We start from the raw sequence: 27,698 nt of genomic DNA, 5'->3' as shown, positions 1-27,698 counted from the left end.
CATTGATTGCTGAAGAAGGAATAAGGTCCTTAAGGTCAATTGATTGGGAACTGAATCCAACTCTGTATAGGAAAACAACTTGTCTATAGTAGCTTTCCATTTTTTTCATGGATAGATACATTTTATGAATAAATGGTGAGTCAGTGAATAAATGCTTAAATCAGTAGAAGTCCCAGTTTTGGCCAGAGTTGTCTGGTAGGTCATTCTGGCCATTTGGGGTCTTACCCATTCTAATTAAATGTAAGATATTTAGTTCCATCTGTGTAACACTTGACATTCTAGTAACTGCATATTGTGATAACTATCTTAAGCCAACATCATATAAGGAACTGATAATGAAAAGAACATAAGTAGTTTACCAAAGCCTTACTATAATCCACAATAAGGATATATATACATTTTAACTCTGCAAATCTAATAACAAAACTATTATAATGGCTAGTGCTTACATTGAATTTCCTATGTGTCAGATGCTTTTGTAAGCTAATATTATACTAATTCATTTACTCCTCCAATAATCTTGTGAGATAGTTATTGGTATCATTCCCATTCTATAAACAGAAATATCAAATTATAAGATGATAAGTGGCAAAACTGTCATCTAAACTCACATGATTTGACTTAGCATATCTGATTTTAACCACTATACTTTATTGACATTTTGCCCACTCAGTTCAGTTCAGTTCAGTTCACTGGCTCTGTCGTGTCCGACTCTTTGCATTTGCCCACTAGAATAACTATATTTTCAAAAGGCAGACAGTATTAAGTGCTAGTGAGGATGTGGACAAACTGGAGCCCTCATGTATTGCTTGTGGGAATGTCAAATGGTGCAACTACTTTCAGAAACATTGTGGAAGCTCTTAGAAAGTTAATCATAAATTTACCACACAATCAAGAAATTTCACTTCTACATATCTATCCAAAATAAATAAAAACATACATCCACAAGAAGAGTAATACATATATGGTCATGGCAGCATTGTTCCTTACACCCTCAAATTGGATAAAGTTCAAATTACCGTCAGCTGATGAATGGATAAACAAAATGTGGTATGTCCAATGGCAAAATATTCAGCAATAAAATGGACTGATATCATAACAACATAGATTGTTTAGCATGTGTAAAACCTTATGCTAAACGAAGACCAGCAGACAGAAAATACAGTTCTATTTGTATTATTTAATTCTATTTATATGAAAATGATCAAAAGGAGTAAATCTACAAAGATAGAAGACTGATCAGTAGCTGCTGGCAGCTTGGGGAGGAAGTGGGAGAAAGACTAAAAGGGTACATGGGAAATTTGGGTGGTAGAAATATCTTTAAATTGGGCTGGCTGATGGCTCTACAACTCTGTAAGCTTATTAGAACTCACTGATTTACACACTTGTATAGATAATTGTTATGGTATTCAGTTCAATTCAGTTGCTCAGTCATGTCTGACTCTTTGCAACGCCATGAACCGCAGAACGCCAGGCCTCCCTGTCCATCACCAACTCCTGGAGTCCACCCAAACCCAGGTCCATCGAGTCGATGATGCCATCCACCCATCTCATCTTCTGTCGTCCCCTTCTCCTGCTGCCCTCAATCTTTCCCAGCATCAGGGTCTTTTCAAATGAGTCAGCTGTTTGCATCAGGTGGCCAAAGTATTGGAGTTTCAGCTTCAATATCAATCCTTCCAACGAACACCCAGGATTGATCTCCTTTAGGATAGACTGGTTGGATCTCAGTCCAAGGGACTCTCAAGAGTCTTCTCCACTACCACAGTTCAAAAGCATCAATTCTTTGGCTCTCAGCTTTCTTTATAGTCCAACTCTCACATCCATACCTAAATGATACTATTTTTTTTAATGTACATATATAGAGATGTATTATCGGGCTTCTCAGGTAGCTCAGTGGTAAAGATTCCATCCACCAGCGCAGAAGAAGTGGGTTCAGGCCCTGGGTTGGGAAGATCCCCTGGAGTAGGAAATGGCAACCCATTCCAGTGTTCTTACTTGGGAAATCCCGTGGACAGAGAAGCCGAGTGCGCAAGAGTCTATGGGGTCTCAAAGAATCGGACATGACTTAGGGACTAAACAACAACACAGCAAGAAAGAGATAGATTAAGATTGTTAAATACCATATGTAACAGAGTTATTAAATATAAAGTTTTGAAATTTGGATTAATAGTGATTCACAGTGAAAAACCTGGAAAGTAAGCAAGAGGGATATTGAGAACACTTCAGAGTTCTGTTTCTTTAATTTTACTGGGAAATAAGACATAGTACCTTTTAAAGGAATCCATTAATATTTATACTATTATTATTATCTCAAATGTAATCAAATTAAATGTTTATGAACCCTGCCTAATTTAAAAGTAAGCACGTTCACAAAAAGAATTATTTCATAAATAATTCGATGCATTAAAGTATTAAAATTAGACTATTTTTTACAAATAAACATGATCATACTTGATATAAATGCTTATGTCTGATGCAAGTATTTTAATTTTTAAAGCGATATGTTACATAGGAAAAGTTAAATAGATAGGGAGAGATGAACTTTGATGGGATCAATAAGTAACATCTGTTGAGAGCTTTAGTCATGAAAGTCATGTGACCAAGCAGTGTTAAGTAGTGGTTATAAATAATGCCCATTCATTCTCTGAATAGTTATTTAGTATCTGATAGTACCAAATATAGTAAAAAGAAGCAAACATATAAGAAAAAAATGCCACAAATAGTGATAAGTGCTCCGCAGTGCTCTTTAACTAGAAATTGTGATAGTGACTGGGTGGCTGGTTTGACTGGAGATCTGGAGAGGTGACATTTAAGAGGAGAATTAAACGAGAAGACCACCCAGCTATGTGAAAATACAGAGAAGAGTAAAATAGGCAGATAGTGCAAAAATAAAGGCATGAGTGACGAAATAAAAGGCATGTATAGCAGGCATGAGAAAGAGAGGTAGGCAGGAACCAAGTCATACGGAGCTTTGTCAGGTTTTATATCAGCTATTCCCATTTTTGAAAGTGAGATAAGACATTTCTGGTTTTAATCAGTGTTGAAATATGATCTAATTTATATTATAAGATAATTATTCTAGTTGTTGTGTAGATAATTGATTGGAGAATGGTCAACAGTGAAAAGTGAGTATTCTAATAGTCCAGATGAGAGATTATGATGGATTTGAATAACAAAAATCAATAGATATGGAGAGAAATGAAGTGATTCACAGAATATATTTAAAGGAGCGCAATAAGACTTTCTGAGAGGTTAGAATTTTGTGGGCAGGAATCAACAGGAATGAGAAATGATTCCTCAGTTTGGACTATTGGAGAATTAGGTTGTGAGGAGCTGGAAAATTAAGAATGCTTTTCTGGCCATAGTTCAGAGTCCTAGATACCTTAGTGGAGAAGTCAGATACTTGTGTGTCTCCTTTTCTTTATCCTACTTTGCAGAAATGTACCAAGCCTTCAAATGCATGTATAACCCATAAATGTTTGTCTTCTCTCTCAACTGGGATGTATATTTTTCCATTTCTTATGAATGCTTGGCAGTATTAGGCACACAGTAGATACACGGATAAGTGCTTGTGGATAGATGCTGAGAATTGAGTGACTGGGTAGATGTCTATATCAGTATATGTGTAGAAATAGACAATAAGCATCTAGTATTGAATAGTTCAGAGGGCAGTTTCAGTTACTCCTTTTTATTTATATATCCCAAAGGTGAGATCCAGAAGATTGTGTTAGAGGAAACAATTTAAAGAATAAAATTTGATGCAAATGTATATTTTTTAAAAAATAAATAAAATGTCTAAAGGGAAAAATGTCCAAAGGGGGGAAAAAGCCTAAATTTATCAGTGTTTGAAAACATTCTCATTCATTTTCTTAACTCATTTTCTTCAAACATTCAAGAAATATTGCTTCTCTGTTGTGTTTAAGTGGTCAAATTACCCACACATTTAATGTTTTTATGACTCGTGGATCTTTTGAAGACTTTCAGACCAGATTCTTCTGGTCTGAAACATACACATCCCTAGTTAAACACTTCTCTTACCCTGATTCCACCCCATGAAATCAGAGGAAAGAAAAATAGTGATGTTGTTTTTTTGTTTAAGCTGATAGACTTGAACCAAGAGGACCTGAAAACTTCTTGAAATTAGAAATTTGGGTCTGCAAATGTAAACCTCATTATCTCCGAATCAATTATGCTTTGTTTGTAACACAAAGACAATAATATGTCTAAGGATCAAAATATCAAACCTGTTTCAGATAGCTGGCTTAATCCTACAGTGATAGACATGTCAGATATTATAATATTTAGCATATTTCCTCATGTGGAAAATGATAGGATTTCAGTTGTCATGCTTTAAGGGCATGAGCCATAATCTCATTATCATCTCCCTAAATCAGTCACTACATCCTGGATGTTAACTCCATCCTAATGATACCAGATGCAGTAATATATATGAGGTGAGAGAAAAATTCCATGACTCATCATTGGGCTCAAAAACAATGATGCAAGCTAAAAATCAATTTAATCACTGGTGAATTCAGCACGGACAACATTGCACACGCCTGGTTTTACTAAATAAAGAATAATGTTGCATATTTATAGGACCTGATGTCTCGGAAACACACAAAGTAAATGTGAATAATCTAAAGAGAGTTAAAAAAAATAAGCCAGCCCTATAGCATTTTAGAGCATTATATAATTAGGGAATGTTCCTTATAACAACTTCAGGATGTAAGTAATACGTGAACTTATAGTGTAACATTTCATAGGAAAGACTGAAATGTAAAACACATAAAATTCACTTATCTGCATTTAACTTATTTATCTTTTCTTTAATTCATATACATAGTCTAGTTCATATTCAATCATTGATTTAAAACTTACAATGTATTGATATGTGGAGAGGGGATAACAATCAGATTTTAGTTTATGTTGTCAAAGCATAACAGTTGATATTCATTCGTTTTTTGGTCTTCACATTTTATTTTATATATTCATCTGTGTGTGATATGTCAATCACTTACTTAGAACATAGAAGTGATAATTTTAGTCCTGGGGCTCAATGTAGTAACTTGTCTTAGAAATTAATCATCATGGGAACAAAACTCAAAAGGCACTAGTTTCACATCAAGATACACAATTAAGAACTTGAATAGTTATACTTACCTCTAATGAGACCCACTGTGTCATACATATAGCAAGAAAGCCTTCCTGTAAATAGTACTTCATAATTTTCATCTCGTTTGGTCCTGACAGCATCTTTTTGAGGAAAGCTCACTGTGATAGATATAAAACAAACAGCATACTCTCAGGAGACTGCAGTCAGAAGTTTTGCTTGATAATAGAATTTGAAAAGAAACCAGATGACTGGTTCATAAATTAGTATCATTGAATGAAAGAATACATGAGTGAGTGGGTAATTTTTGAGTAACAGGGAAAAACTTTTTTTGAAGAAATGATGTCATAAAATTGCTCTCTTATGATCAAAATTCAGAATGATCTATTAAACACTCCTGGCTATGTCCCAAGCAAATAGAAAAGGTCTTTACTGGGAAGATGCAGCAATTTTGCAGGATACATATTAAAGGAGGGCAAAATGTATTAAATGCCAATATTTCCACAAATCTGTTCAATAGTAAATTTGATTATTTACCTCGAACTGTTTAGAGGAAGTTGATTAAGTTCTTAACTTTAAATTTAAGTATAAATTTGAAATAATCAAAGAGAAAGAATTCTTTAAAATGGAAATATTGGTCCTGGTCCAAAGAGACACTGGCCTGACCTGGATGTGTGTGTTGCAGAAGTGAAAAAATTAAATTAAAAAACCCAGGCACAGAAAAACACAGAAAACTTTCCCTTAACTTCTCTTGGCTCTATTTTACCTATTCTTCACCAATGGCTAAAATCTAGACTGCCCTATATGAATATTTCAACATATATACATATACAAGTGAAAATTAGTATTTTAGAACATTACATAAATTGGACATGATATATAAATTACATATGTATCCAGTTGTTATTATAAGAGACTACTAGAAGAGAAAAATTAAATGACAGCTGCTGTCAAGTTTCAGGTATCTAGAGTGGGACTCCCAGATAAGCAATAATCCATATACAGGCCAAGTTTGGCTGTGACAAACAGTACGTTGATTATCAGGAAGAATGTTAAAGAAGCAGAGCTGCTTCTTTGCATACTAGAGAGACACTGATACCTCCAAAAAGAGTTAAGTGATAATGCAAAGAAGTTAATGTTTAATGGGGCAGTGAATAGCACAGACTCTAATATAGTAGGAATTAAAATAATATCTTATTGTGGGTTGGTGTGAATTCTGAATTATGATGTATTTCTGTAAGTAGAGGAAGAGAAAATGTGTTATTAACAGAAAATGAAAGAGAACTATGCTCGTCATTGACTGCTATTACTCTCATATCTTCATCCTATTTATTTCATTCATTTATTCAATGAACAAATCACATGCCAACCACAAATCTTTATGTGAATGTGCAGTGATAAACCAAACAGCTATAGCACCTATCTTTTTACTGTGTCTCTGGAAGCTGAAGAGTGAGATCTAGGCAATGATACCTGCCATACATGTACTTTAGGTACTGAACTAGATACATGCCATTTTATTCAGTACAGTCCTCACAAGAGTTCTATTTTAGATAGATAGGTAGATAAATAGATTCATATTATATGTATATGTGTGTCCCAGTCGTTCAGTCATGTCTGACTCTTTGAGATCCCACGGGCTGTAGCCCTGCCGGAGTCCTCTGTCCATGGGATTCTCCAGGCAAGAATACTGGAGTGGGTTGCCATTCCCTTCTCCAGGGGATCTTCCTGACCCAGCAATCCAACCCAGGTCTCCTGAGCTGCATGCAGACTCCTTCCCGTCTGAGCGCACACGCACACAGTTACTTATTTATCCCTGTTTCTGCATGAGTTATTGTAGTGGTTACAACAGAAAAGCAAGAGTACACAGGAATTTTGAGAAAGGGGTCTAGAAGCAGAGAGACTCAGGATCTGAACTTTTGTTCTGCTATTTATTAGCTGTATGATCTTAATCAAGGTCCTTAGTTCTCTGACTCCCTGTTGTTGTTCAGTCACTAAGTCATGGTCCAGTGCTTTGTGACCCCCATGGACTGAAGCACCCCAGGCTCCTCCATGCTCCACTGTCTCCAGGAGTTTGCTCAAATTCATGTCTTTTGAGTCAGTGATGCTATACAACCATATTCTCTGTCATCCTCTTCCTCTCCTGCCCTCAATCTTATCCATCATCAGGGTCTTTTTCAATGAGTCAGCTCTTTGAGTTTGTGATCCATCCAGTCTGGCATTTCTCATGATTTACTCTGCATATATGTTAAATAACCAGGATGACAACATAGAACCTTGTCACACTCCTTTCCCAATTTTGAACCAATCAGATTCTCTGTTTCCCATCTGTCTATTGAAGAAAATAATAAAATTATTTCATGGTGTTATTGTGATATTTAAATGAACTTTTTTAAGCACAATGCTTGAAATGTACTAACTATTAAGTGAATTTTAAAGTGCAGTAAGCCTAAAAGAATTTGGGTCAAGTGTAAGGAAATGATTGTAAAATAGAACAGACTGTTAGATATGTAAAGTACATCAGATTTTTCCACCCTTAAGGATGGTTTTGTTTGGCCTACAAGATTCCGATTTAAGACAGTCCTTACTGTTTCTATACTTCTTGAGTTCTTTTTATGCCAAAAGACCCTTGGCAGCCAAGAGTGCCCCTTTATACCTCGGCTTCTCTAGATCAGATCAGGTATCCAAGATTCCAAAATCCTACCTAAGCATTGAAGGCCGTGTGACTTCAGTCCAGTGTTTTGTTCTGAGGTCTGCAGAAGTACCTGAAGGACCAGAATATTTAACCAAGCCAAAAGTGACAAAACATTTTAGAATGCGTTCTAAGAGGATAAGTAAAAATCTCCCTCCAATATAAACACAGGGAAGAAAGCCATCTAAGAAGTAAGAAAATCATAGACCTAGATTTCTCCAGGACAGTTTTAATTTATGCTGATTGTCCTGGAGTTTTCATTACTAATTTCCCCATTTACCCTCAAGTGTCACAGTTTTGATGGTAAAGTATCCTAAAACCCTCAGCCTAGAATTTTTCATGGTGCTGGTAATTTTCCCTCAGGTTAATTCTCATACTCCACACATCATAAAATATATGCCCTTTTAGTGAGAAATGCAGAAATAAAACTGCTTGTTTGATCATTTCAGTTATTCATCTGTAACCATATTCCAATGATCCATTTTTGGAAGCTGAAAGCCAGGCCTTTTGTCTTTAGGTTCTTGTCTTCCTTAAATTAATAATAATTTTTTAAAAACCCAAGCATTCAGTTTATTTCCCTGATTTTTCCACAAAGTCACAAACTCTGTGTGCCTCATGTTTTCCAGCTGTATTGTAAAGGAATTAAGAATGTCTTTAATGTTCTTTGTCTTTAGGTCTTTAATGTGTAAAAAGAACACATCTTTTAAAAAATATAAACCTTTTTGCTTTGCTTTTCCAACCTTCCATCAGTACATACAAGTGCTTTCACTAAATTAACTTGGATATTGGTAGGATTTTTTTCTATAGCACTTTTTAAGTACTTAGGTCTTCCCTGATAACTCAGTAAAGAATCCTCCTGAGTTGGAAAGATCCACTGGAGAAGGGATAGGCTCCAGTATTCTTGGGCTTCCTTTGTGGCTCAGCTGGTAAAGAATCCACCTGCAATGCAGGAGACCTGGCTTTGATCCCTGGGATGGGAAGATACCCTGGGAGAGTGAAAGGCTACCCACTCCAGTATTCTGGCCTGGAGAATTCCATGGACTACATTCCGTGGGGTCACAAAGAGTCGGACATGGCTGAGAAACTTTCCCTTTAAGTACTTACTCTTAATCAGCTGAACTTTGTCTAACTTTCTGTCCCAGACTACACAGGCAACTCAGTCAAGATTCTTGACTCATTGATAATAGTTACAGACCACTCTCACAAATTTGTGTTTTTACCAATAATAAATTAAGCATAAAATCAACTATTGAATTATGAATCCTTTGAGTTCAGAAGGGGACAGTATTATTTAATATGCTAATTTTCAGGTTAACATTTTTCTCGTTGCAGCCAACTAGTCCATTTTTCTTAGAATGATGAATGTCTGCTTATATTGTTGAGTATCCACATACCTTTGTTCAGAAAAAAATTTCCATGGGATAATTTGCCCAATAGACGTTTCCTTTCTTGGTTTTATGACTTATTCTCTTTCTGTCATCCAAACCCCATGTGGTATTTTAGTAAATGATATCGTAAGTCAAGTTTTCACAGCTGTGTTGACTCTGTTTAAAAAGAGAGATTGCCTAAAATTAAGGATTTGAGTCATCTGACAGCTATTGTTTAGATATTTAGTTTCCTTTTCTTGCCCCACTTTGATCATGGGAGGTGCTGAGCTTGCACAATGCTACATGAAACCCTTGTACCACCACTTGTGCTGCCGCGGAGTAACTGAAAATTACTGTGGTAACTGATGCTGCACTGCAGCGATAGCCCAGGATGGTGGGAAGTTTTTTAGTAGAAAAATCTACTGCTTCTGAAGCAAAAGTGACCAAGCTTCCTCAAACTGCAGCCATAGCACCTAACCAAAGAATGGGCTGCATAAGACCCTGATGTACAGAAGACTGCAGGTCTTACCCCAGTCTTTTTAGCCTTGTATTTATGTCTGTGAGGAAGCGGGGTCGTCACAGTAGTGTCTTGAAGAGGCAGGACAGAAGTCACCATTCTTTGGCTCTGCATGTTGTGCCTGATTTGCTCATTTTCTCTCTAGCCCCTCATAAAAGGCAAATAGAGGTGCTGTGTCTCTGTATGGTTCTTTTTATTATTATTTCTTGGTTCAGGTCATAATTGAGATCTGAGTTCACCTGGAACTGACTTTGTAATTGTAAGGGGGACAGAGGCACTCTCACCTGCAAGGCATATCCCTTTGACTAATCAGCTGAGGCTGGTGACTTCCCTGGCGCTCCAGTATAGACTCTGCACTTTCACTGCAAGGGGCACAGGTTCAATCCCTGGTCAAGGAACTAAGATTCCACATGCCATATGACATGGCATTAAAGAAAAAAAAAGTGGCCTCACATGAGGAATTAATCAGCCCAGGCCATCTTCAGTCAAGTTGTGTCATCAACCAAGTATGAGTAAGATCAGTTCCACGTGCTATTCTGAATAACAGTCAAGTGGGTGACCCATCACCTGTCCTGCCTTTGAGAAAATACTTCGAGAATAGATGAATATATTCTGGTTGGCAAATGTGGTCTGGATCCCAGTATAAAATACCTTGGAAACACTTCATACTCTTGGTCTGTATTCAGCTGAATTGTGGGTTAAGAAGTTCATCAGAAAAAGAATGACCACAGATGGACATTGAAAAATAACCTTTCAACTCCATAAAATTCACTCTTGACTGGGAAAGAGGAGGTATTTAGACACTTAGAATTTTTCAGAAAATATATAATTTTAAGGATTAGATAAGAGGATAAATAATGTAATCTACAATGAAATAGATGAATATACAAAACAAAGTGACTCATACCTTTAGGATTTATCAATGAGTAGAAGTTAACTGGAAAAATTAATAAGCTTAGCTTCTTATCAATTAGACTTTTCCTGAGTTGAAACTGAAAAAAACAATTTTTGTGGGACTATTTGTTTGTTGTCCTTTTTGCCTCCTTTCCAATTTGCTACGGTCAGAACGTAGAAAACTGAACCCAAAGCCAGATTTCTTAATAGGATGGCATTTGGACAGCTATTTTGCTTAGTGATCCTGTGCAGGTTAGTAACAAAGCTGAAATAAGCCCTCTCCTTTTGGGGGAAACAAAATGGTATTCTGTTGAATGCTAGAATTTTATCACTTTGAAAAAAAAAAAAAAAAAGCTGCTTGAGAGACCTAAGAGTATAAAAGCATTTGAAATCTCAGAAGGAGTTTAAATCAATGCATTGCTACAGTTACAGAGCAGATGAAAGAGCCTGCTGTCTCAATTGCCAGGAAACTACTTAGAAACTCTCACTTTGATTTCTTCACATAGTCTGTTACATTACTGCTAAATGCAATATATAGGGACATCACAACTTTGATGTCGTACAGCTCCAACAAATGGAAACTAATGTGATAGAACAACTAAGATTTGTGGTTTTATGTGGATATACAAATACATCCCTGTCTAGCTCCCTATGTACTGTGTGTCTCCAGGGGCTGTCTTTTCACCTATAGCTTTATAAAATTATAATTTTTGGTGTTTTATTCATGAATTCCAGTAAGCAGTGCCATGTTTATGTAGTACCAAAACCACATAGGGGGATATTATTATTCTGAATTATTACTTCAATAGTATGTATTGTGCCCCAGTTTCAAAAGTACACTGTAGTTTTATACATGTTTATCAGTACTGGTCAGAACCCAATTCAGTGAGGAATTACTTGATTCCATGCCTTCAGAAAATCTGGTGTTTTTAATCAGTGGGTGTGGACAGATGGAGCTGGAAACTGCATTTTAAGCCAACAACAATAGAGATCTGTTTTCCAGTTTCAATAGTAAACCTGCAGTAGTCATCTAATTATTAAGATCCTTATACAGATCTGTGGATTTCTGACATTATTCATTAAATAATAAATTTGAAATTATTTTTCAATAATGTGCTTCTTATGAAAATCACAAATATGAGCATATTTAACTCTGGAAGACATTACAATTAGGATTTTGGAATTTATAGAAATAAGATAAAAGCAGAGGTCTGAAGACCTGAATCTGACCATTGACTCTATCACCTACTAACCTTTTGAGTTGGAACATAGCATTCAATGTTTAGTTTCCATTTCTTCACTCAACTAAACATTTAATAGCACCTTCTCTGTCTTGCTCTTAGAATTGGTACATGGACTAAGTGCTGGTATTAAAAGTCAGTGCCTTAGCTAGAAAACTGCAGACTGGGTGAGAAGACCAACAGTGCCTCCAATTGTGTGTTCCTATGGACAGTTTAACCTTTCTGGACTCCTAACCTGTGACAAAAAGAAATATCTAAATTCCATTTTGTCTTTGAAAACAATAAAGCACTATGAAAATACTGCAGGTGTTTTACATTGCTTAAACAGATTAACCCTTTATCAAAATGGATTGGTAAAGGGAAATCATAGGATCACTTTTCTCCTTCTTTTTTTGGGAAATCTTTTAAGAATTCAGTAGATAATCCTTCTTATTCACTGTTTCACTGATGGTTTGTTTAATGGGAATATTCTTAAACTTCCTCCAACCACAGAAGACTCTCCTATTATTTTGGTATGTATTAAGCATTGCAGCATAATTTCCATTTTTACTTAAATGTAATTACTCTCCAATACTCCTCTTACTAATGAATTTACAGAAACTTTGAGACCAGTTTGGACTTAAATTGTAACCGTATATTTTGCAGTGTGGTGGCACACATTTCTGAGACCTGGAGTGTAGTTTGTCCATCTATGTGGTAAGAATGAAAAGGGATCATTATGATCATGGGTTTATCTGAATTGTGTCTAATACTCTAAGATCCCTATTTTAAAAATCTTGGCATTTCAAAATATCATTTGAAAGTTGTGCTACCCGCTACACTAAAACCCACGCCAGCCCCACACGTTCTACTTCTCTGGAACTCTTCTTTGCCAAATTAGTTGCCTGAGGTTAGTATTTTTAAGCCAGTTTGAATTCTGTTTGCTAGTTTTCTAGTACATTGTCTTTTACATTTCAAGGACTTTGGCTTGTTCTTTACAGGCAAAAGTTTCCATTTTGACCTCCACCAAGCCCTGTAACTTCTAGATTACTTGATGAAAACTGTGGAGTTTAATACCAGTCTGTCTAAATAATACTACAATTTCCACAGTAGTTCCACCTTCATGAGGTAATTTCATCCTCACAGTGATGAATCAGATATCATCATCTAGTGTTTTCCAACTGGAAGGTGGGAGAGGAGGACTCAAAAAGCTCAAAGACTAGTTTCAGTCCCACAGCTACTGAAGGACTTAACTGGGTCTCAAACATGTCTTTTGACAACAAGACCTAAGCTTTTTCTGAGATTATTGCTTAATGCAAATAAAAATAATATCCATGACCTTTTACTGCATTAGACCACAAAAATACAGATTTAAAAAATTATATTCTGCCTAATTCATGCTATGATGATTTATACATGTTATGAAATTTATGTTGGGGGCCAATCTAGCTTACAAAGTGCTGGCTACTGGCTCAGAGGTTAAAACATCTGCCTGCAATGCGGGAGACCCTGGTTCAATCCCTGGGCCAGGAAGACTCCCTGGAGAAGGAAATGGCAACCCACTTCAGTATTCTTGCCTGGAGAATCCCATGGAGAGAGGAGCCTGGTAGGCTACCTTCCATGGGGTTACAAAGAGTCAGACACGATTGAGCGACTTCACTTTCACTAGTTTATGCACTTTTAAATATGTTACCTTTTACTCTCCTATGTGCATAATATTTAATCTCCATTTTTAGGTGAAGAAAGTTGTACATACTTAGGCAGCTAAGATGTAGTTTAAACCCAATTCTGCCAAACTTCTACAGGCATACGCTTAACCCCTAGGCTATACTACTTGATCTGGCATAAAAACCACTTGATTAGATTTTAAGAAATAGTTCAAGTTCAAGCTCTTTCCATTGTTGAAGCACAAATATTGATACTATCCTCTCACCTGCCTAATTTGTAGCTTTGCATTGAGTATTGAGAATTTCTCTCAATGTATGTGAAGGAGATTTTAAACATATAGACCACCATAAATAGGTAATTTACTACTAATATGGTAATCTCATTTAATGAAAAATAATGAGAAAGAAGTAGCACCCAGCAACCCTCTGTCACCACCCAGGTATTTTTACATAGACAGGCTCCAATTAAATGTGCCTGCACCTGAAGTGAAAATTCAGGGCACTGTGTCAGACCTCTGGAGGGGACCGTTTGGTGGCCGTGGGAACTTTATGGCACACCTCAAATAATGCTTCACAGGGGGTCACCACATACTCAGCTTCTGCATACAGCTGGCCCTGCTGAGAATCAAGGGCCCCTATTTAGAACAGCTCACTGTAGGGAGATTCACGCTTATGGAAATAATTAATGGTGGCAATGATCCTTATAATGGCACCTGATGCCCTGCTGCGAAGAAAGATAAACCAGCCTTCACCATAAAGAACTTACAAATTATACTGAGCAAACATGTTAACAGCTATTAAGAGTCCTAATCAGAGCTGTTAAACAAACAATTAAGAGATGTCATATAAAATACACCCATTTAGGAATAGCAGCTACATGTTTGGAGTTTTAAAAGGAACCATTTACCTTTGAGATAGAGATAAGCCCTCAGTGCAGGTTAGGCAAGAACAAGGCACCTTTCTGAGCAAATCCATTTTCTGAGCATCAAATCCCATGGACAGAGCCCTGTTCCCTATGGTGTGCTTGCATCCTAAGATTTATTTCCAGTCTCATTACTGCTTCATCAGAAAACTACTCTTGTGTTTTCACAAATAACATTATTATAAGTAGAGCTTTAAGGGGCCAAAATATTGCAGTCTAATAACAAAAAGCAGGAAATTATTTGTCTGGAAGAAATCTACTTTGCAGAAGGCATTTCTAAGATAAGAAGAAATTCATCCCTACCAATGCTTGCTGCTAAATCACTTCAGTCGTGTCCGACCCTGTGCGACCCCATAGACCATAGTTCACCAGGGTCCTCTGTTCCTGGGATTCTCCAGGCAAGAACACCGGAATGGGTTGCCATTTCCTTCTCCAATGCATGAAAGTGAAAAGTGAAAGTGAAGTCGCTCAGTCGTGTCCGACTCTTCGCGACCCCATGGACTGCAGCCCACCAGGCTCCTCCATCCATGGGATTTTCCAGGCAAGAGTACTGGAGTGGGGTGCCATTGCCTTCTCCGGTGCTTAAATCTTTGTTATTCTAAGTGTAGTTGGCAACACTAGCACCACCTGGAAGCTTGTCACAAAGGCAGAAACTTGGAACTTGGAACTCACTCCAAACCTACAGAAACAGAATTTACAATTTAATAAGACCCTCTGATAATATATGTGTGTGTGTGTGTGTGTGTGTGTGTGTATGTATGTATGTGATATATATATATCACATTTTTCAAAGAGAGAGCAATCTAAAAGTTTCTATTACCAGAAATTCTTTCAGAAAATTAATGTTTAATCTTATGGGAAAAAAGTTAAATTATTTTACGAAAGTATATCAATAGTGTGACAGTTGCTTTATGATGAAAAATGTCTGAAGTTGTCCCTTCTGACCCAATGGTGGCGTCCAGGGTTTCCAGCATAGCACACCATCCCAGCCATGTTCAGTCACCAGCTGGTAGTCTCTCCTCCCTCTTCAAGTTCTATGTTCTCTCCACATGCTCAATGTGGCTCCCAATTATGTAAGCCCAGTAGAATAAAGAGCATACAAGAGGGTGGGAAAAAGAGGAGGTCTTTTTCGTCTTTAGCACCATGTGATCGTCCATAGTTAAAATACACAAGTCACCCCGTTCCCTCTGGCACCACTTGGTTGAGTCCACTCTATACAAATTGTGGATTAAGGGAAGTAGTGGCTTCTGTATCTTCTCACCAGGAAAGTTAGGGAGGACTAAGGCTAAACAATTATTCATGCATTGCAACGTGGCTAGAGTCCTTTTCGGAGTCCTTTCAGCTGCAGGTTTTCACAGCAATCGTGAACATCCTATAAATTACATGACATGATGTGATTTTCAAAATCTGATCTCTATGTTCACATGGGTAAATGTTTTAAGACTATAGTAAAAGTGTACCCATTAGCATATACTACAAAAAAAAAATTGAATGTCACAGTGAACAAAGAAGATTAAGTAAAGCATCAGTTGGCTTTTGCAGTTAAAAAAAAAAATCCCGTGGAGGAGATTATAATGATGTTCTTTATCATTGTTCTGAAAAGAAAACAACTCTAAGAAAGTTATAACAGGCCTAATTAATGCTTGAATTGTTCTTCCTAAGAAACAGGTTTTTTATGTGATATAAATGGACTTCCTAGAAAATATTCTTGTCTGTATTTAGTTATTCAAGGTTCTTTCCTACATTGTGGTAACATACAGCCCTTCACAGTAGGAAATGAAAGGTTTTTATTTCTGCTTTTGGTTTTGGCTTGTTGTTTTTACTCATACTATACAAGTAAGAAGTCAATAAAACATGAAGACATTGACAGTTTTTATCTACTGGTATCAGTTTTTCAAAACAATAGTTATATTTGGGTTGAAGATAATTGACCATTTGAAATATATATGCATGGTTTTGGTTTATGGAAAAAATAATTTTCGTTATATGAAAACTTTTTCTGCTGTGAATGTCTATACCTAAGTCACAGCCCGCATGGTCATGAATTATGTAGTATAATCCACTTTCTAACCATGTGGCCTGCCTGGGACAAGTCAGTTAATGTCTCTGCATTTCACTTGCCTCATCTGTAAAATAGGGCTAAAAATTAAACCTACCTCTTAGTGTTATTTTGAGGACTGCATGATATAACATATTAAAAAGTGTTGAACAGAGTATGTGGCCCATAGTAAGAGCCTACCTCATGTGATATATTGCATTGTTTTATTCTTACCACATCATCATTCAACCAAGTTTGACAGAAATTTAGTATACAAAAGCCATTCTGTTTTATTCTGAAATATAAAATGGCCACATTCCCTTAAAACATAGCCATTTTCATCCTTATAAAAATAGTACACAAAATTCTCCTACTTATACCACTAGCTCTGCTCTTTTTCTTACATGAGCCAAACTTCTCATCAGATCATTCCATCTTCATATCTTCAGTTCCTCAATCCTCATCTACTCCTCAATTCATCATAACATGCTTTTGCCCTATTGCATAAATTATCCACCATAAATGCTAATATCTTTTGATTGATAAATTTAATGATACCTTTTCACTTCTGAGATTATGGACCCTTCATGCAGCATTTGACATCTTGGGCGATGCTGTCTTGGGTCTCTTCTGAGTGTCCTTCATTGTCTTCCATAACCCTTCATTTTAAATGCTTCTATTCCCAGAATCCCACATTCGGCCTTTTTATATATACATCGTGAAATTACTACCACTCTTTGCTGAGAACTGCTAGGTATACATACTTCTTGCCCTTTCTCTGTTTCTATCTGTTTCCCATTCACTATTCTAGAGCCTCTCGGTATGTTTTCAGTAAATTTTCTCAACCAGCCTAGCAACAGCTAAGTATCTGGTGGTGTGCTAGGCATGAGGAATGTAATGAAATATATTAATTAAACACCCAGAAGGCTTTAAGGGACCTTGAAATAGAATATGGTTTATCCTTCTATTTTCAGGTATTTCCTCATCTACATTCACATATGACATGAGTTTTCATTGTTGTTTTTGTCTTTCAGTTGCTAAGTAGTAGACGATTCTTTGCAACCCCGTGAACTGCAGCATGCCAGGCTTCTCTGTCCGTCACTATCTCCTTGACTTTGCTCAAACTCATGTCCACTGAGTCTGTGATACCATCCAACCATCTCATCCTTATCACCTCCTTCTCTTGGCCTAAATTTTTTGTCATCGGAGTCTTTTCCAGTGAGTCAGCTCTTTGCATCAGGTGGCCAAAGCATTGGAGCTTCTTTATTGGCTGCTGTCACCAGGCACTATGATATATGCTAAGAATCTAACATCTGGAAAGATAGGCAAGAATTGAATTTTTCTTTGCTTACTTTTGTTTGGATGGTTGTGTTTTTGGATTGATTTGAAATATGGATGTGGAGAGTCATTGAATTCTAGGTGATAAATTTTCTGTTTAAGTGATGGTGGGCCATATGGATGAAGAGATCCTACCAGCAATGAGTAAATGTAATTGAGTTTCTGGAGTCTATGTGTAGTATAAAAATTGGAGAACTGTCTTTGTAAGTAATCAATCTGGAAGTGTTTCTCTAAATCCACTAAATTCAAGCTCTAACTCAAATCCTAACAGACTCCCAAATATGTTGTTTTAGAAGGATCCTAATTTCCCAGATTCAGACTTCCTTAACTCTAGAATTAAATCTCTATTTTCTAACAAATGGTCATGCAAAAAAAAATCTCCCCTGCATATGCATTCATTAAACATATCTCTATTAAGAGCAGAATAAGTGGCAAACTCTATGCTAGTCACTGGGGATAATATGTTGTCCAAAATAAATATAGGTTCTTCCCTCCTAAAGCTTCAGTCTGTCAGGGAAGGGAGCTGCCAATCAAATAATCTTGCAAAAGTTAGAAGTCAAAACTGTATGAGTTAAGGAGGCTTTAACCTATAGCTCCATATATGGAGCTCCTAGAGGCCTCCTTGAAGAAGCAATATTTCCCATGAGACTGAAGCTGGGGGGTTAGTCAGCCATGTGTAAAAGGCAAAGGCCTTCCAGGCAGCAAGGTTTTACGAGGTGTCAAGGTAAAGAAAGAATGTGGCAAATCTGAGGGAATGAAGAAAGACCTGGGTGATTGGAGCACAGTGAGTACAAAGAAGAACAACCATATATGAGGCTGAAGAGGTAGGCATTGGTACCTGAGGGCTGAGTTAACTGATGAGAGCACTCCAGCCCAGCATGACCACCTTCAAACAAGGTACATGACCAGCCTGGACATGTACCTCCAAGCAGTACATCTTAACAGAGAGAAAATGAGAGATTAAAATGTCCATTCTTATGTTGTGCTGAATTTAACTCCTTGGAAATTCTACCTATTGGACCTAATTTTTTACAGCCATACTGACTATACATGACATACAGTAAACTATACATATTTAAGGGTTTCCCTGGTGGCTTAGATGGTAAAGAATCTGCCTGCAATGCAGGATACCTGGGTTCAATCTCTGAATTGGAAAGATCTCCTGGATAAGGGAATGGAAACCAATCCAGTATTCTTGCCTGGAGAATTTCATGGACAGAGGAGCCTGGAGGGCTACAGGCATGGGGTTGCAAAAAGTCAGACACAACTGAGCAACTAACACTTTACACATATTTAAAGTATACAGTCTGATGTTTTGAAATAAGCATATACCTGTGAGACTGTCCCCACATCAAGCTGATGAAAGTATCCATAGTCCCTGAAAGTTTCCCTGTGCCTCTTGGCAGTTTTTCCTTCCCTAACACTCCCATCCTCTGCAGGCAATGACTGACATGTCATGCTTAGACCAGTGCCTGGCATATAAAATAAATTGTGTTGACTGTCTGAAAAGTGAGTCTGTTTGGAGAATTAGCTCTTGGTTTGACTGAAGCTGGTACTCCAATACTTTGGCCACCTGATGTGAAGAACTGACTCATTTGAAAGGACCTTAATGCTGGGAAAGGTTGAAGGCGGGAGGAGAAGGGGACAACAGAGGATGAGATGGTTGGATGGCATCATCAACTCAATGGACATGAGTCTGAGTAAACTCTGGGAGTTGATGATGCACAGAGAGCCTGGTGTGCTGCAGTCCATGGGGTTGCAAAGAGTCTGACAGGACTGAGCGACTGAACTGAACTGAACTGAACTGACATTCTGTTGGTTGCTCTACCTTTTCTAGGTATGCAGTGCTATTCAAAATCAGGATTTCACTGTCATCCAAGACTACTGCACTGGCCTCAAAGCCTTGCTTTATCTGAAAAGCATTGAAGAACTACAGGACTGGGATGGGCAGAGTCCAGCCACGAGGAGTCACCAGAAAGGGAAACCAGTTCCTTGTATTGCTGAACTTGTGGGAAAGGTATGTGGTCACCTCTCTTGGGTTGTCCTTGAGAACTCTGGCTTTTTCATTTTCCATGTCGGGTCTTGTTTGCCCTCCCACCACCCTACTAACAGGGGAAACACAGATGCCCCATTGGATATGATTGCATAGTAGAATCGTTCTGAAGGAGCCTTGATTACAACTATATGACAGGTCTCTGAGCTACATTTTTATGAAACCTGTATAACACAAGGTCATATAAAGGAGAAAGATTGAAGTTTATAGTATAAAATGCCTCCAAATTCTTGCTTACTGTGGTGATGACTGGCATTCTTTCCAGTGGGAGGCTGGAGATTTCTTTATTCTTTAACCAGCTCTGGAAATTATAACATTACCTTTCTATTTTCAGACAATCAAATCACTGGAGCCCTGAATAATATGATGAAGTTTTTAAAATTAAAATCTAATCAGTATCTTTTGTAACTGCTTCTGCTATGTGTGTGGTTAAATCTGGGCTCAAAAGGTTATGTCCCAACTTTCTCTCTAACTGCTATTTTCAAAGAAATATACACTACATTTACATTTTGTATAATACAGTGATTTTAGCAAATCTTTTCTGAAACAACATTCAGTATTTTGCCTTTGTATTTCCTTTGTATTATTCTAAATAGACAACCATTGTCAGAAGACGTTTCTTGAGTCCTGAATGAGGGGAGGAAAAAATTATAATTCTTAGTCTTTTCAGCTTGTCACTACATCAATAATTAACTTTTAAAAAAAGAGAGGCAAGTATAAAAAGATTCTTTAAGGAAGCATTTAATAATTCAAATGAATCTTAACTTGAAACAGGTCACATGAAAAAGAATGGAAAACAAAAACCCTGGGTTCTGTGCTTTCGATGGCATGGTTAGGGACTCAGAAAGAATAAGAGAAATATCATATAATGATATACATTTGGCTGGTTTTAATTGGAAATATCACTATTCTTCTCTGAACAGACAGCCAAAACTAAGAGCTTCCTATAGATTAATGTGTATGAATGACTGCAAGTCCAGTGATCAAAAATAAAAGGAGGGGGAAGTAAAATCTTGCTGGTTTCCAGGAAAATATCGTGATAATGACTCCATGAATGGCAATCAAACAGAAAGGCTGGGTGACATTAATATTTATAATATTATAATTAGCAAGACTGTGCCTAAGCAGTATTATTAGTGTAACTAATCATATTATCATAAACTGAGTCTGAAAGTATTTAGACAGTGAGTGTTCATGCCTTTATCAATGACCGTCAATATCCCAAGGTTGTTCATAACTAAAAAAAAATTATAAATAACTTTATGCTCATGCAATGTAAATATATCAAGTTAATTGTTTCTGACATGATAGTTTTGATAGTTTATGACCATCTATAAAAGCATTGTCTCAAATGTATGCAGTCATCGTGAGAGCTGAAATGGGAGAGGCTGCATTGCACTCTGTCATTCTGTCTCTAAAGGACTTCCACACTCATTTCAAAACTTACATATTCAAATAAAAGATAGGTAATGATGGAGACACTTGTGTCAATAACATAAGTGGAAACTGATTTTCAGATGGTTTGAATCTAGGTTTAGACTTTATTTTGGTAAGCCCAGCCTTCATCAAAATTGTAAGTGTAATTTCCAGTATTGTCATTTGTTAAAAAAGAAGATCTTGCCTATGTGATTGTATTACTAATTCATTTCTCAGCACTAAGTTGAGGAACAAGCAGATGGTCTGGTAAATAGATCTATGCCCCAGAGTCTCTGGTGAGGGCAGACATGACTCAAACAATAGGTGACTATCTCCTTTAGGTTAATATTCCTAATAGTGAATCAAAGCACTCTGGGTCCACAGTACAGGTGGCTTCCTAGCTGTTCTTTCCTGGTGTGTGTATGTGTGTGTACCTTTGACAGTAATTCATATTATATTCTCATTAGCTAAAGAGTAGGATGCTGCTTCTTACCATGTTTTCATGCTATAGGGAAACAAGAGAAAATGCAGACGCTTTTAAAAAGCCCCGCTAGAAGTAGCTGGCTTCTTTAGACAGGAAAAAAAATTTGTTTGGAAAGTATAATTGTTACTCTACTTAATCTTTCACTCAGAGGTCAGGCTAGAATAAATTAGAGTAGAAATTTAGAAGAAACCAATTACAGTACAGTGTTTGAAGATGGAGGAAAATGAGACTTGAGCCATGGAAACAAGGATTTGGCCAAATTAGTCATGTTATCTTTCAAGTAATTAGTATATTTAATATATTCTCCCTAATGCATGCCTCACATATTAATTGATTAAACTTCCCAAGCAATGTTTCTTCATGTGACTTTGGAAGAGCAAGAAGTCAGGCATTTATAGTTTGCTCTGGTCTTATGGTGCAAGTTGTATAAGTTTGTGCCTGCAAGCATGAGAGTAGATTCCATAGGAAGGGCAGTCATAGCTCTGCTACACCACAGAGCTGTTGATCTGGAACTCATGGTGCTTGAATACCATGTGGCATGCGTCTGACAGTGTAGATTCCCTGGCTCCACTCCTAGAGATCCTGATTTAACTGGTCAAAGGTGCGTCCAGGAATCTGCATTTTAACATCCTGATTCTGATGGAAGAACACAAAGATCCATGTTGCCAAGAGGAATGAAGAGAATAGCAACTGAATACAGTCAGAGACTGAGAAGATAGTGATGGACACAACACAAGCCTCTTTTGTGGGAGAAAGCTGGTAAGAAATGATTTTGAGCTGGAAGAGAAATGACATAGAGAATAGGGAGAGGAAATCCAGAGAAGCAGCACGCTGGGTTCTGAACGGCCAGTGGTTGAACATGCCCATTGAGGAACCAGGGAGTTAGTTCAGCTGTTGGATCAAAGGCACATAAGCAAGAAGAATTGTAAGGACAGAGACAGTTCTCAAAGGCATGACATTCAGAGTCCATGCAGACAGTCAGCAATGAGGATGTCTGTGAGGATTAGGAAGTTGAGACTATTCACAGTATCATCAAAAACGGAGGGGCATCTGTAGCCAAACCCTTTTATTTTATACTCAGTTACCTTAATTCCCTCTTTACCTGGCAGAAAACTGGCAGCTCAATAAAAGTGAAATGTTTGCTTGCTGCATGTGGGACAGTGGTTACTGGCAGAGTTCAGAGTAAGCCTGTGGGGTTTCTATGAGGCCTCCTCACTTACTAGCTAAGCAACTCCAGCAAGTTAATTAATCTCTCTAAATCTGTGTCTTAAGCTATAAAATGAGGATAACCACAAGTCCGCATTCTCTCATTAACAATTCTGAAACCCAAAAAACTCTGTAACCAAATGTTTCACATAACTCATTTGGCAGCAAACCTGGCCTGAACTGATATGAGGCTATTTATAATCTTTATTTATTCCTCTTAGAGTGAACATTTGCATGTTTACTGCAGAGAGACTAATGTGTTTGAGTCCAGGTTGCCACTTCGCATCTTGCTGGAGGTATTAGGTATAATGTAGTAAATGTACCATTTTTCTTTCCTAAAGTCCAAAAAAGTTTTTGAATTTTGAAATACGATTCGCCTTAAGTATTTTAGATAAAGTGTTGTGAAGAATACTTAAATGAAAATGTAACTGCGATTATATCTTTATCCACAAATTCTTCTTTAGAGTTGGAGGCGAAGTATATATTTTAGTGACATTAGAAAATAAAATGCTAATATTTGGCATTTTAAGATGTGAAAATAAGAATTATGTTGCAATTATTTGCTTGAGAAACATGGGAAAAATTGCATGCTAAAAGAGAAAACCAAAATTTTACAGTCAGAAAGCATGGAAGGAAATTACTGCACTTTTCTGTGCTTAGGATAAAAGCAGAATTCCTAAGCAAGAGCCCTTGAGAGAAAACAACACAGGACAACACAGCTGATTGCTTGGGATCTGTGTGCATTTTCACCTGCTATTCTTTACATCTGGAGTCTTTCCAGTTCACTAAAGAGTAATTAAAGCATCCTCTTCTCTTTGAGTTATTCTCTGACCTCTCTCACCAGGGTTAATTTCTCCTTTCCTTCTTCCATCTGAGTTGCAACCAGTATCACACAGCAGTTGAATTTTTGCATCTCTGATTCTTCTGCCAGACAGTCTTCCCCTTGTATCCCAATTCCTGGGTACCCACTGATACTCAGTAAGGGCTTAATAAATGATGCTTGAATAAGTAAATGAAGGAATAAATAAATGTTGTAAGAAAACAGCTAAGTGGTAGAACTAACAGTCGATATTTACTATGCCATCATTTTCCCCATTACATCAAAAATGAAAAAAGAAAAATAGTAACTTTGAACTTAAAAGTCCTTTATGGTGTATGAGTCTAGTAAAATGAGATGGAAAGAAGCCATAGTGAAAAGAATGAGCTATGCAAGTGAGCGACCTTGATTCCTTCTAGAATTGGCAACACGTACCTAGAGTATAAGCTTCTTGAGGGTCTAGACCACACTGTGTGCCAGTGCCTGACCTAATGTTCATCATGTAGGAGCAACAGCATGGTAGCTGAATTGCTGAATGACATATTAATCACTCTTTTTTAAAAAAAATCTTAAATGTGTTATCTGTCTTAAATGTCACTTCCTTTGTGAAGTCATCTATGACTGTCTTCCTCTCCCTCTAGGAAAATTGAGTCACTTCTTTGATAGCTCAGTTGGTAAAGAATCTGCCTGCAATGGAAGAGACCCCGGTTTGATTCCTAGGTTGGGAAGATTCCCTGGAGAAGGGATAGGGTACCCACTCCAGTTTTCTTGGGCTTCCCTTGTGGCTCGGCTGGTAAAGAATCTGCCTGAAATGCAGGATGCCTGGGTTCGATCCCTGGGTTGGAGAAGGGGAGGGTTACCCACTCCAGTATTCTGGCCTGGAGAATTCCATGGACTATATAGTCCATGGGGTCGCAAAGAGACACAACTGAGCGACTTTCACTTTCACTTTTCTCCTTCAGCCCTTTGTTCATATAACCAGTATTGCAGTTATTAGATGATCTTCTAGTTATATTATTTCTTGTCCATCACTGAGCTCATTATGAGCTTCTTGAAAACAGAGATCATGTCTCATTTATATTTGAATTTTCAAGCACCTCGCACAATGCTCCATGTTAACAGAATTAAGTTGCACAGACTATCTGTGGTGTCCTTCTTTAGAAGAAAAAAAGAAAGCCAGTTTATAATTAAAATTCCAGCCAGGCCCTTTCAAGAATAGCAAGCATTTTAGAAGAAAACAGTAAACGTGCCAAATTACTTTCAGTAGGTATTAAAATATGATGAAATACCTATCAGTGATATTAATAAGTGAACATAATGTGTACTTATTAAAAAGCTTTCATTAGGATAAAATCAGAAACACTGTCTGGTGCTTGTATAGTGATTCATAATACAAGGTTTTATTTTGATGATAAAAACCAAAATTTGTGCATCTATACGACCAGATGCATCATTCTCATGTTTTTAAAATCAAAAGGAATATGATTTTATAAAACTGCTGCTATTTAGTTGTGGTGCTTTATATGTAGATGTCTATCTATTTACTTGTCTCTGGTATGTTTTTCAATACAGGAAACAAAGAAGCATCCACAAGGAATATATAATGTCATAAGCATGACTATTGCAAAAGTCCTCATAATAACAGTGGTATCTCCTGTTTACTAAAAACTTTACAAGTTTTATGTCTTCATGCTATTTATTTTTTTGTGCTTTTCATTTTTCCAAATTGAAGTTTAATTTACATAAAAATGGACAGATCTTAAACCATTTGATGAGTTTTGGCCAACAAAACACCAATAAAATCCTTATATCTATCAAGATACACAACATTACCAACACCTCTTGGATTCCCTTCTACATTTTCCCAGTCATTATCTCTCTGCCTTTCCTACCACCAGAAGCAAACACTAATTTCCATCAACATAGGTTTAGTTCAGTTCAGTCGCTCAGTCGTGTCCAACTCCTTGCAATCCCATGAATCGCAGCACGCCAGGCCTTCCTGTCCATCACTAACTCCCGAAGTTCACTCAGACTCACATCCATCGAGTCAGTGATGCCATCCAGCCATCTCATCCTCTGTCGTCCCCTTCTCCTCCTGCCCCCAATCCCTCCCAGATTCAGAGTCTTTTCCAATGAGTCAACTCTTCGCATGAGGTGGCCAAAGTACTGGAGTTTCAGCTTTAGCATCATTCCTTCCAAAGAAATCCCAGGGCTGATCTCCTTCAGAATGGACTGGTTGGATCTCCTTGCAGTCCAAGGGACTCTCAAGAGTCTTCACCAATACCACAGTTCAAAAGCAAGTTAGTTTGCTCATATTCTTTAGCATGATACAACTAGAATTCCATAATGTATACTTTTTTCTGTGTGGTTATTCTCACTCAATACAGTGTTTCAGGGATTCATCCATGTTTTGGGGGGCTGTAAAGCAATTCACTTTTATTGGGAAATAATATTTTATTGTATAAATATGCCACAATTTGAGTATTCATTCAAATCAACATTTGGGCTATGTTCACTTCTCCAATATTATACATATATCTGAAATAGGCATTCAGGCATAAATGGTTTTGTGATTACAAATTTTTACATCTCTTGAGTAAAATCCAGGTGTGTAATATCTGCACCATAAGGTAATGTGTGTGCTTTATAAGAAACCTACAAACAGATTTCCAAAGTGATTGCAGCATTTTACACTCCTACAATGGCAGATGGGTGTTTTGGTTTTTCCACATTCCAGCCAACATTTAGCATTCTCTTTCTTTTCCATTTTAGACATTTTAGTGTATGTATAGGAGTACCATACTGTGATATTAATTTTCATTGCCCTGAAAATTCATGAAGTTCACCACTTCTTTGTGTTCTTTTTACATATCCATATATCTTCTTCTCTGAAGAGTCTGTTCAGTTCTTTCCCCTACTTAAAAGTTGGGTTGATTTTTTAAATTAAATTTTAGGAATTCTATATATGTTTTATATACAAGTCCTTAGAGGCAGAAGAAGCATTTGACAAAATCCAGCAACTACTCATCATAAAAACCTAAGCAATCTAGTGGAAGAAAACCCTCAGTCTGATAAGCATGTATAAAAATTCTATAGTTCATACTATATGTAATGGTGAAAAAAATCAACTTCCCCTAAGCTCAAGAACTAGGCATAAATATCTACACTCATTACTTATATCCAACATTATACTGGAGGCCCTAACTACAGCAATAAGGACACAAAAAGAAATAAATGGTATCCAAATTGGAAACAAAGACTATGAAGACTGTCTTAATTTGCAGGTAGTAATATTGTGTACATAAAACTTGTAAAGCACCTGTAAAAACACTATTGTTGTTCTTGTTCAGTCAATAAGTTGTGTCCAACTCTTTGAGATCCTATGGGCTGCAGCACACCAGGCTTTCTGATCCTGCACTGTCTTCCAAAGTTTGCTCAAATTCATGTCTTGAATCAGTGATGCTATTTAACCATCTTATCCTGTACTGCTCCCTTCTCCTTTTGACGTCAGTTTTTCCCACCATCAGAATCTTTTCCAAAGAGTCAGCTGTTTGCAATAGATAGCCAAAGTATTGAAACTTCAGTGTCAGTCTTTTCAATGAATATTCCAGGTAGATTTCCTTTAGACTGACTTATTGGAACTCCTTTCTGTCTAAGAGGCTCTTTCAAGAGTCTTCTCCTGCATCACAATTCAAAAGGATTCTTCCTGATGTAGCCATCTTTATGGTTCAGCTCTCATATCCATACAGGATTACTGGAAAAAAATGTTATCTTTGACTATATGGACCTTTGTTGGCCAAGTGATGTTTCTGCTGTTTAAAATGCTGTCTAGGTTTGTCACTGCTTTTCTTTCCAAGGAGCAAGGGTCTTTTAATTTCATGGCTGCAGTCACTGTCCACAATGATTTTGGAGCCCAAGAAAATAAGATCTGTCACTGCTTCCACTTTTTCCCCT

At 37.1% G+C, this 27,698-nt stretch overlaps 1 protein-coding gene across 1 annotated transcript in view; it reads left to right on the top strand.

Moving 5' to 3' along the window:
• DPYD (dihydropyrimidine dehydrogenase) overlaps positions 1 to 27,698 on the top strand; it is a 926,917-nt gene that overhangs the window by 767,461 nt on the left and 131,758 nt on the right. The window contains exon 20 of the mRNA XM_005678060.3: positions 19,606 to 19,785. Coding sequence (XP_005678117.1) covers positions 19,606 to 19,785 — 180 coding nt within the window. The remainder of the gene's footprint in view (positions 1 to 19,605; positions 19,786 to 27,698) is intronic.

This window comes from Capra hircus, chromosome 3, assembly GCF_001704415.2.
Source record: "Capra hircus breed San Clemente chromosome 3, ASM170441v1, whole genome shotgun sequence".
Lineage (NCBI taxonomy): Eukaryota > Metazoa > Chordata > Mammalia > Artiodactyla > Bovidae > Capra > Capra hircus.
This window is presented reverse-complemented; position numbering and strand designations above follow the sequence as displayed.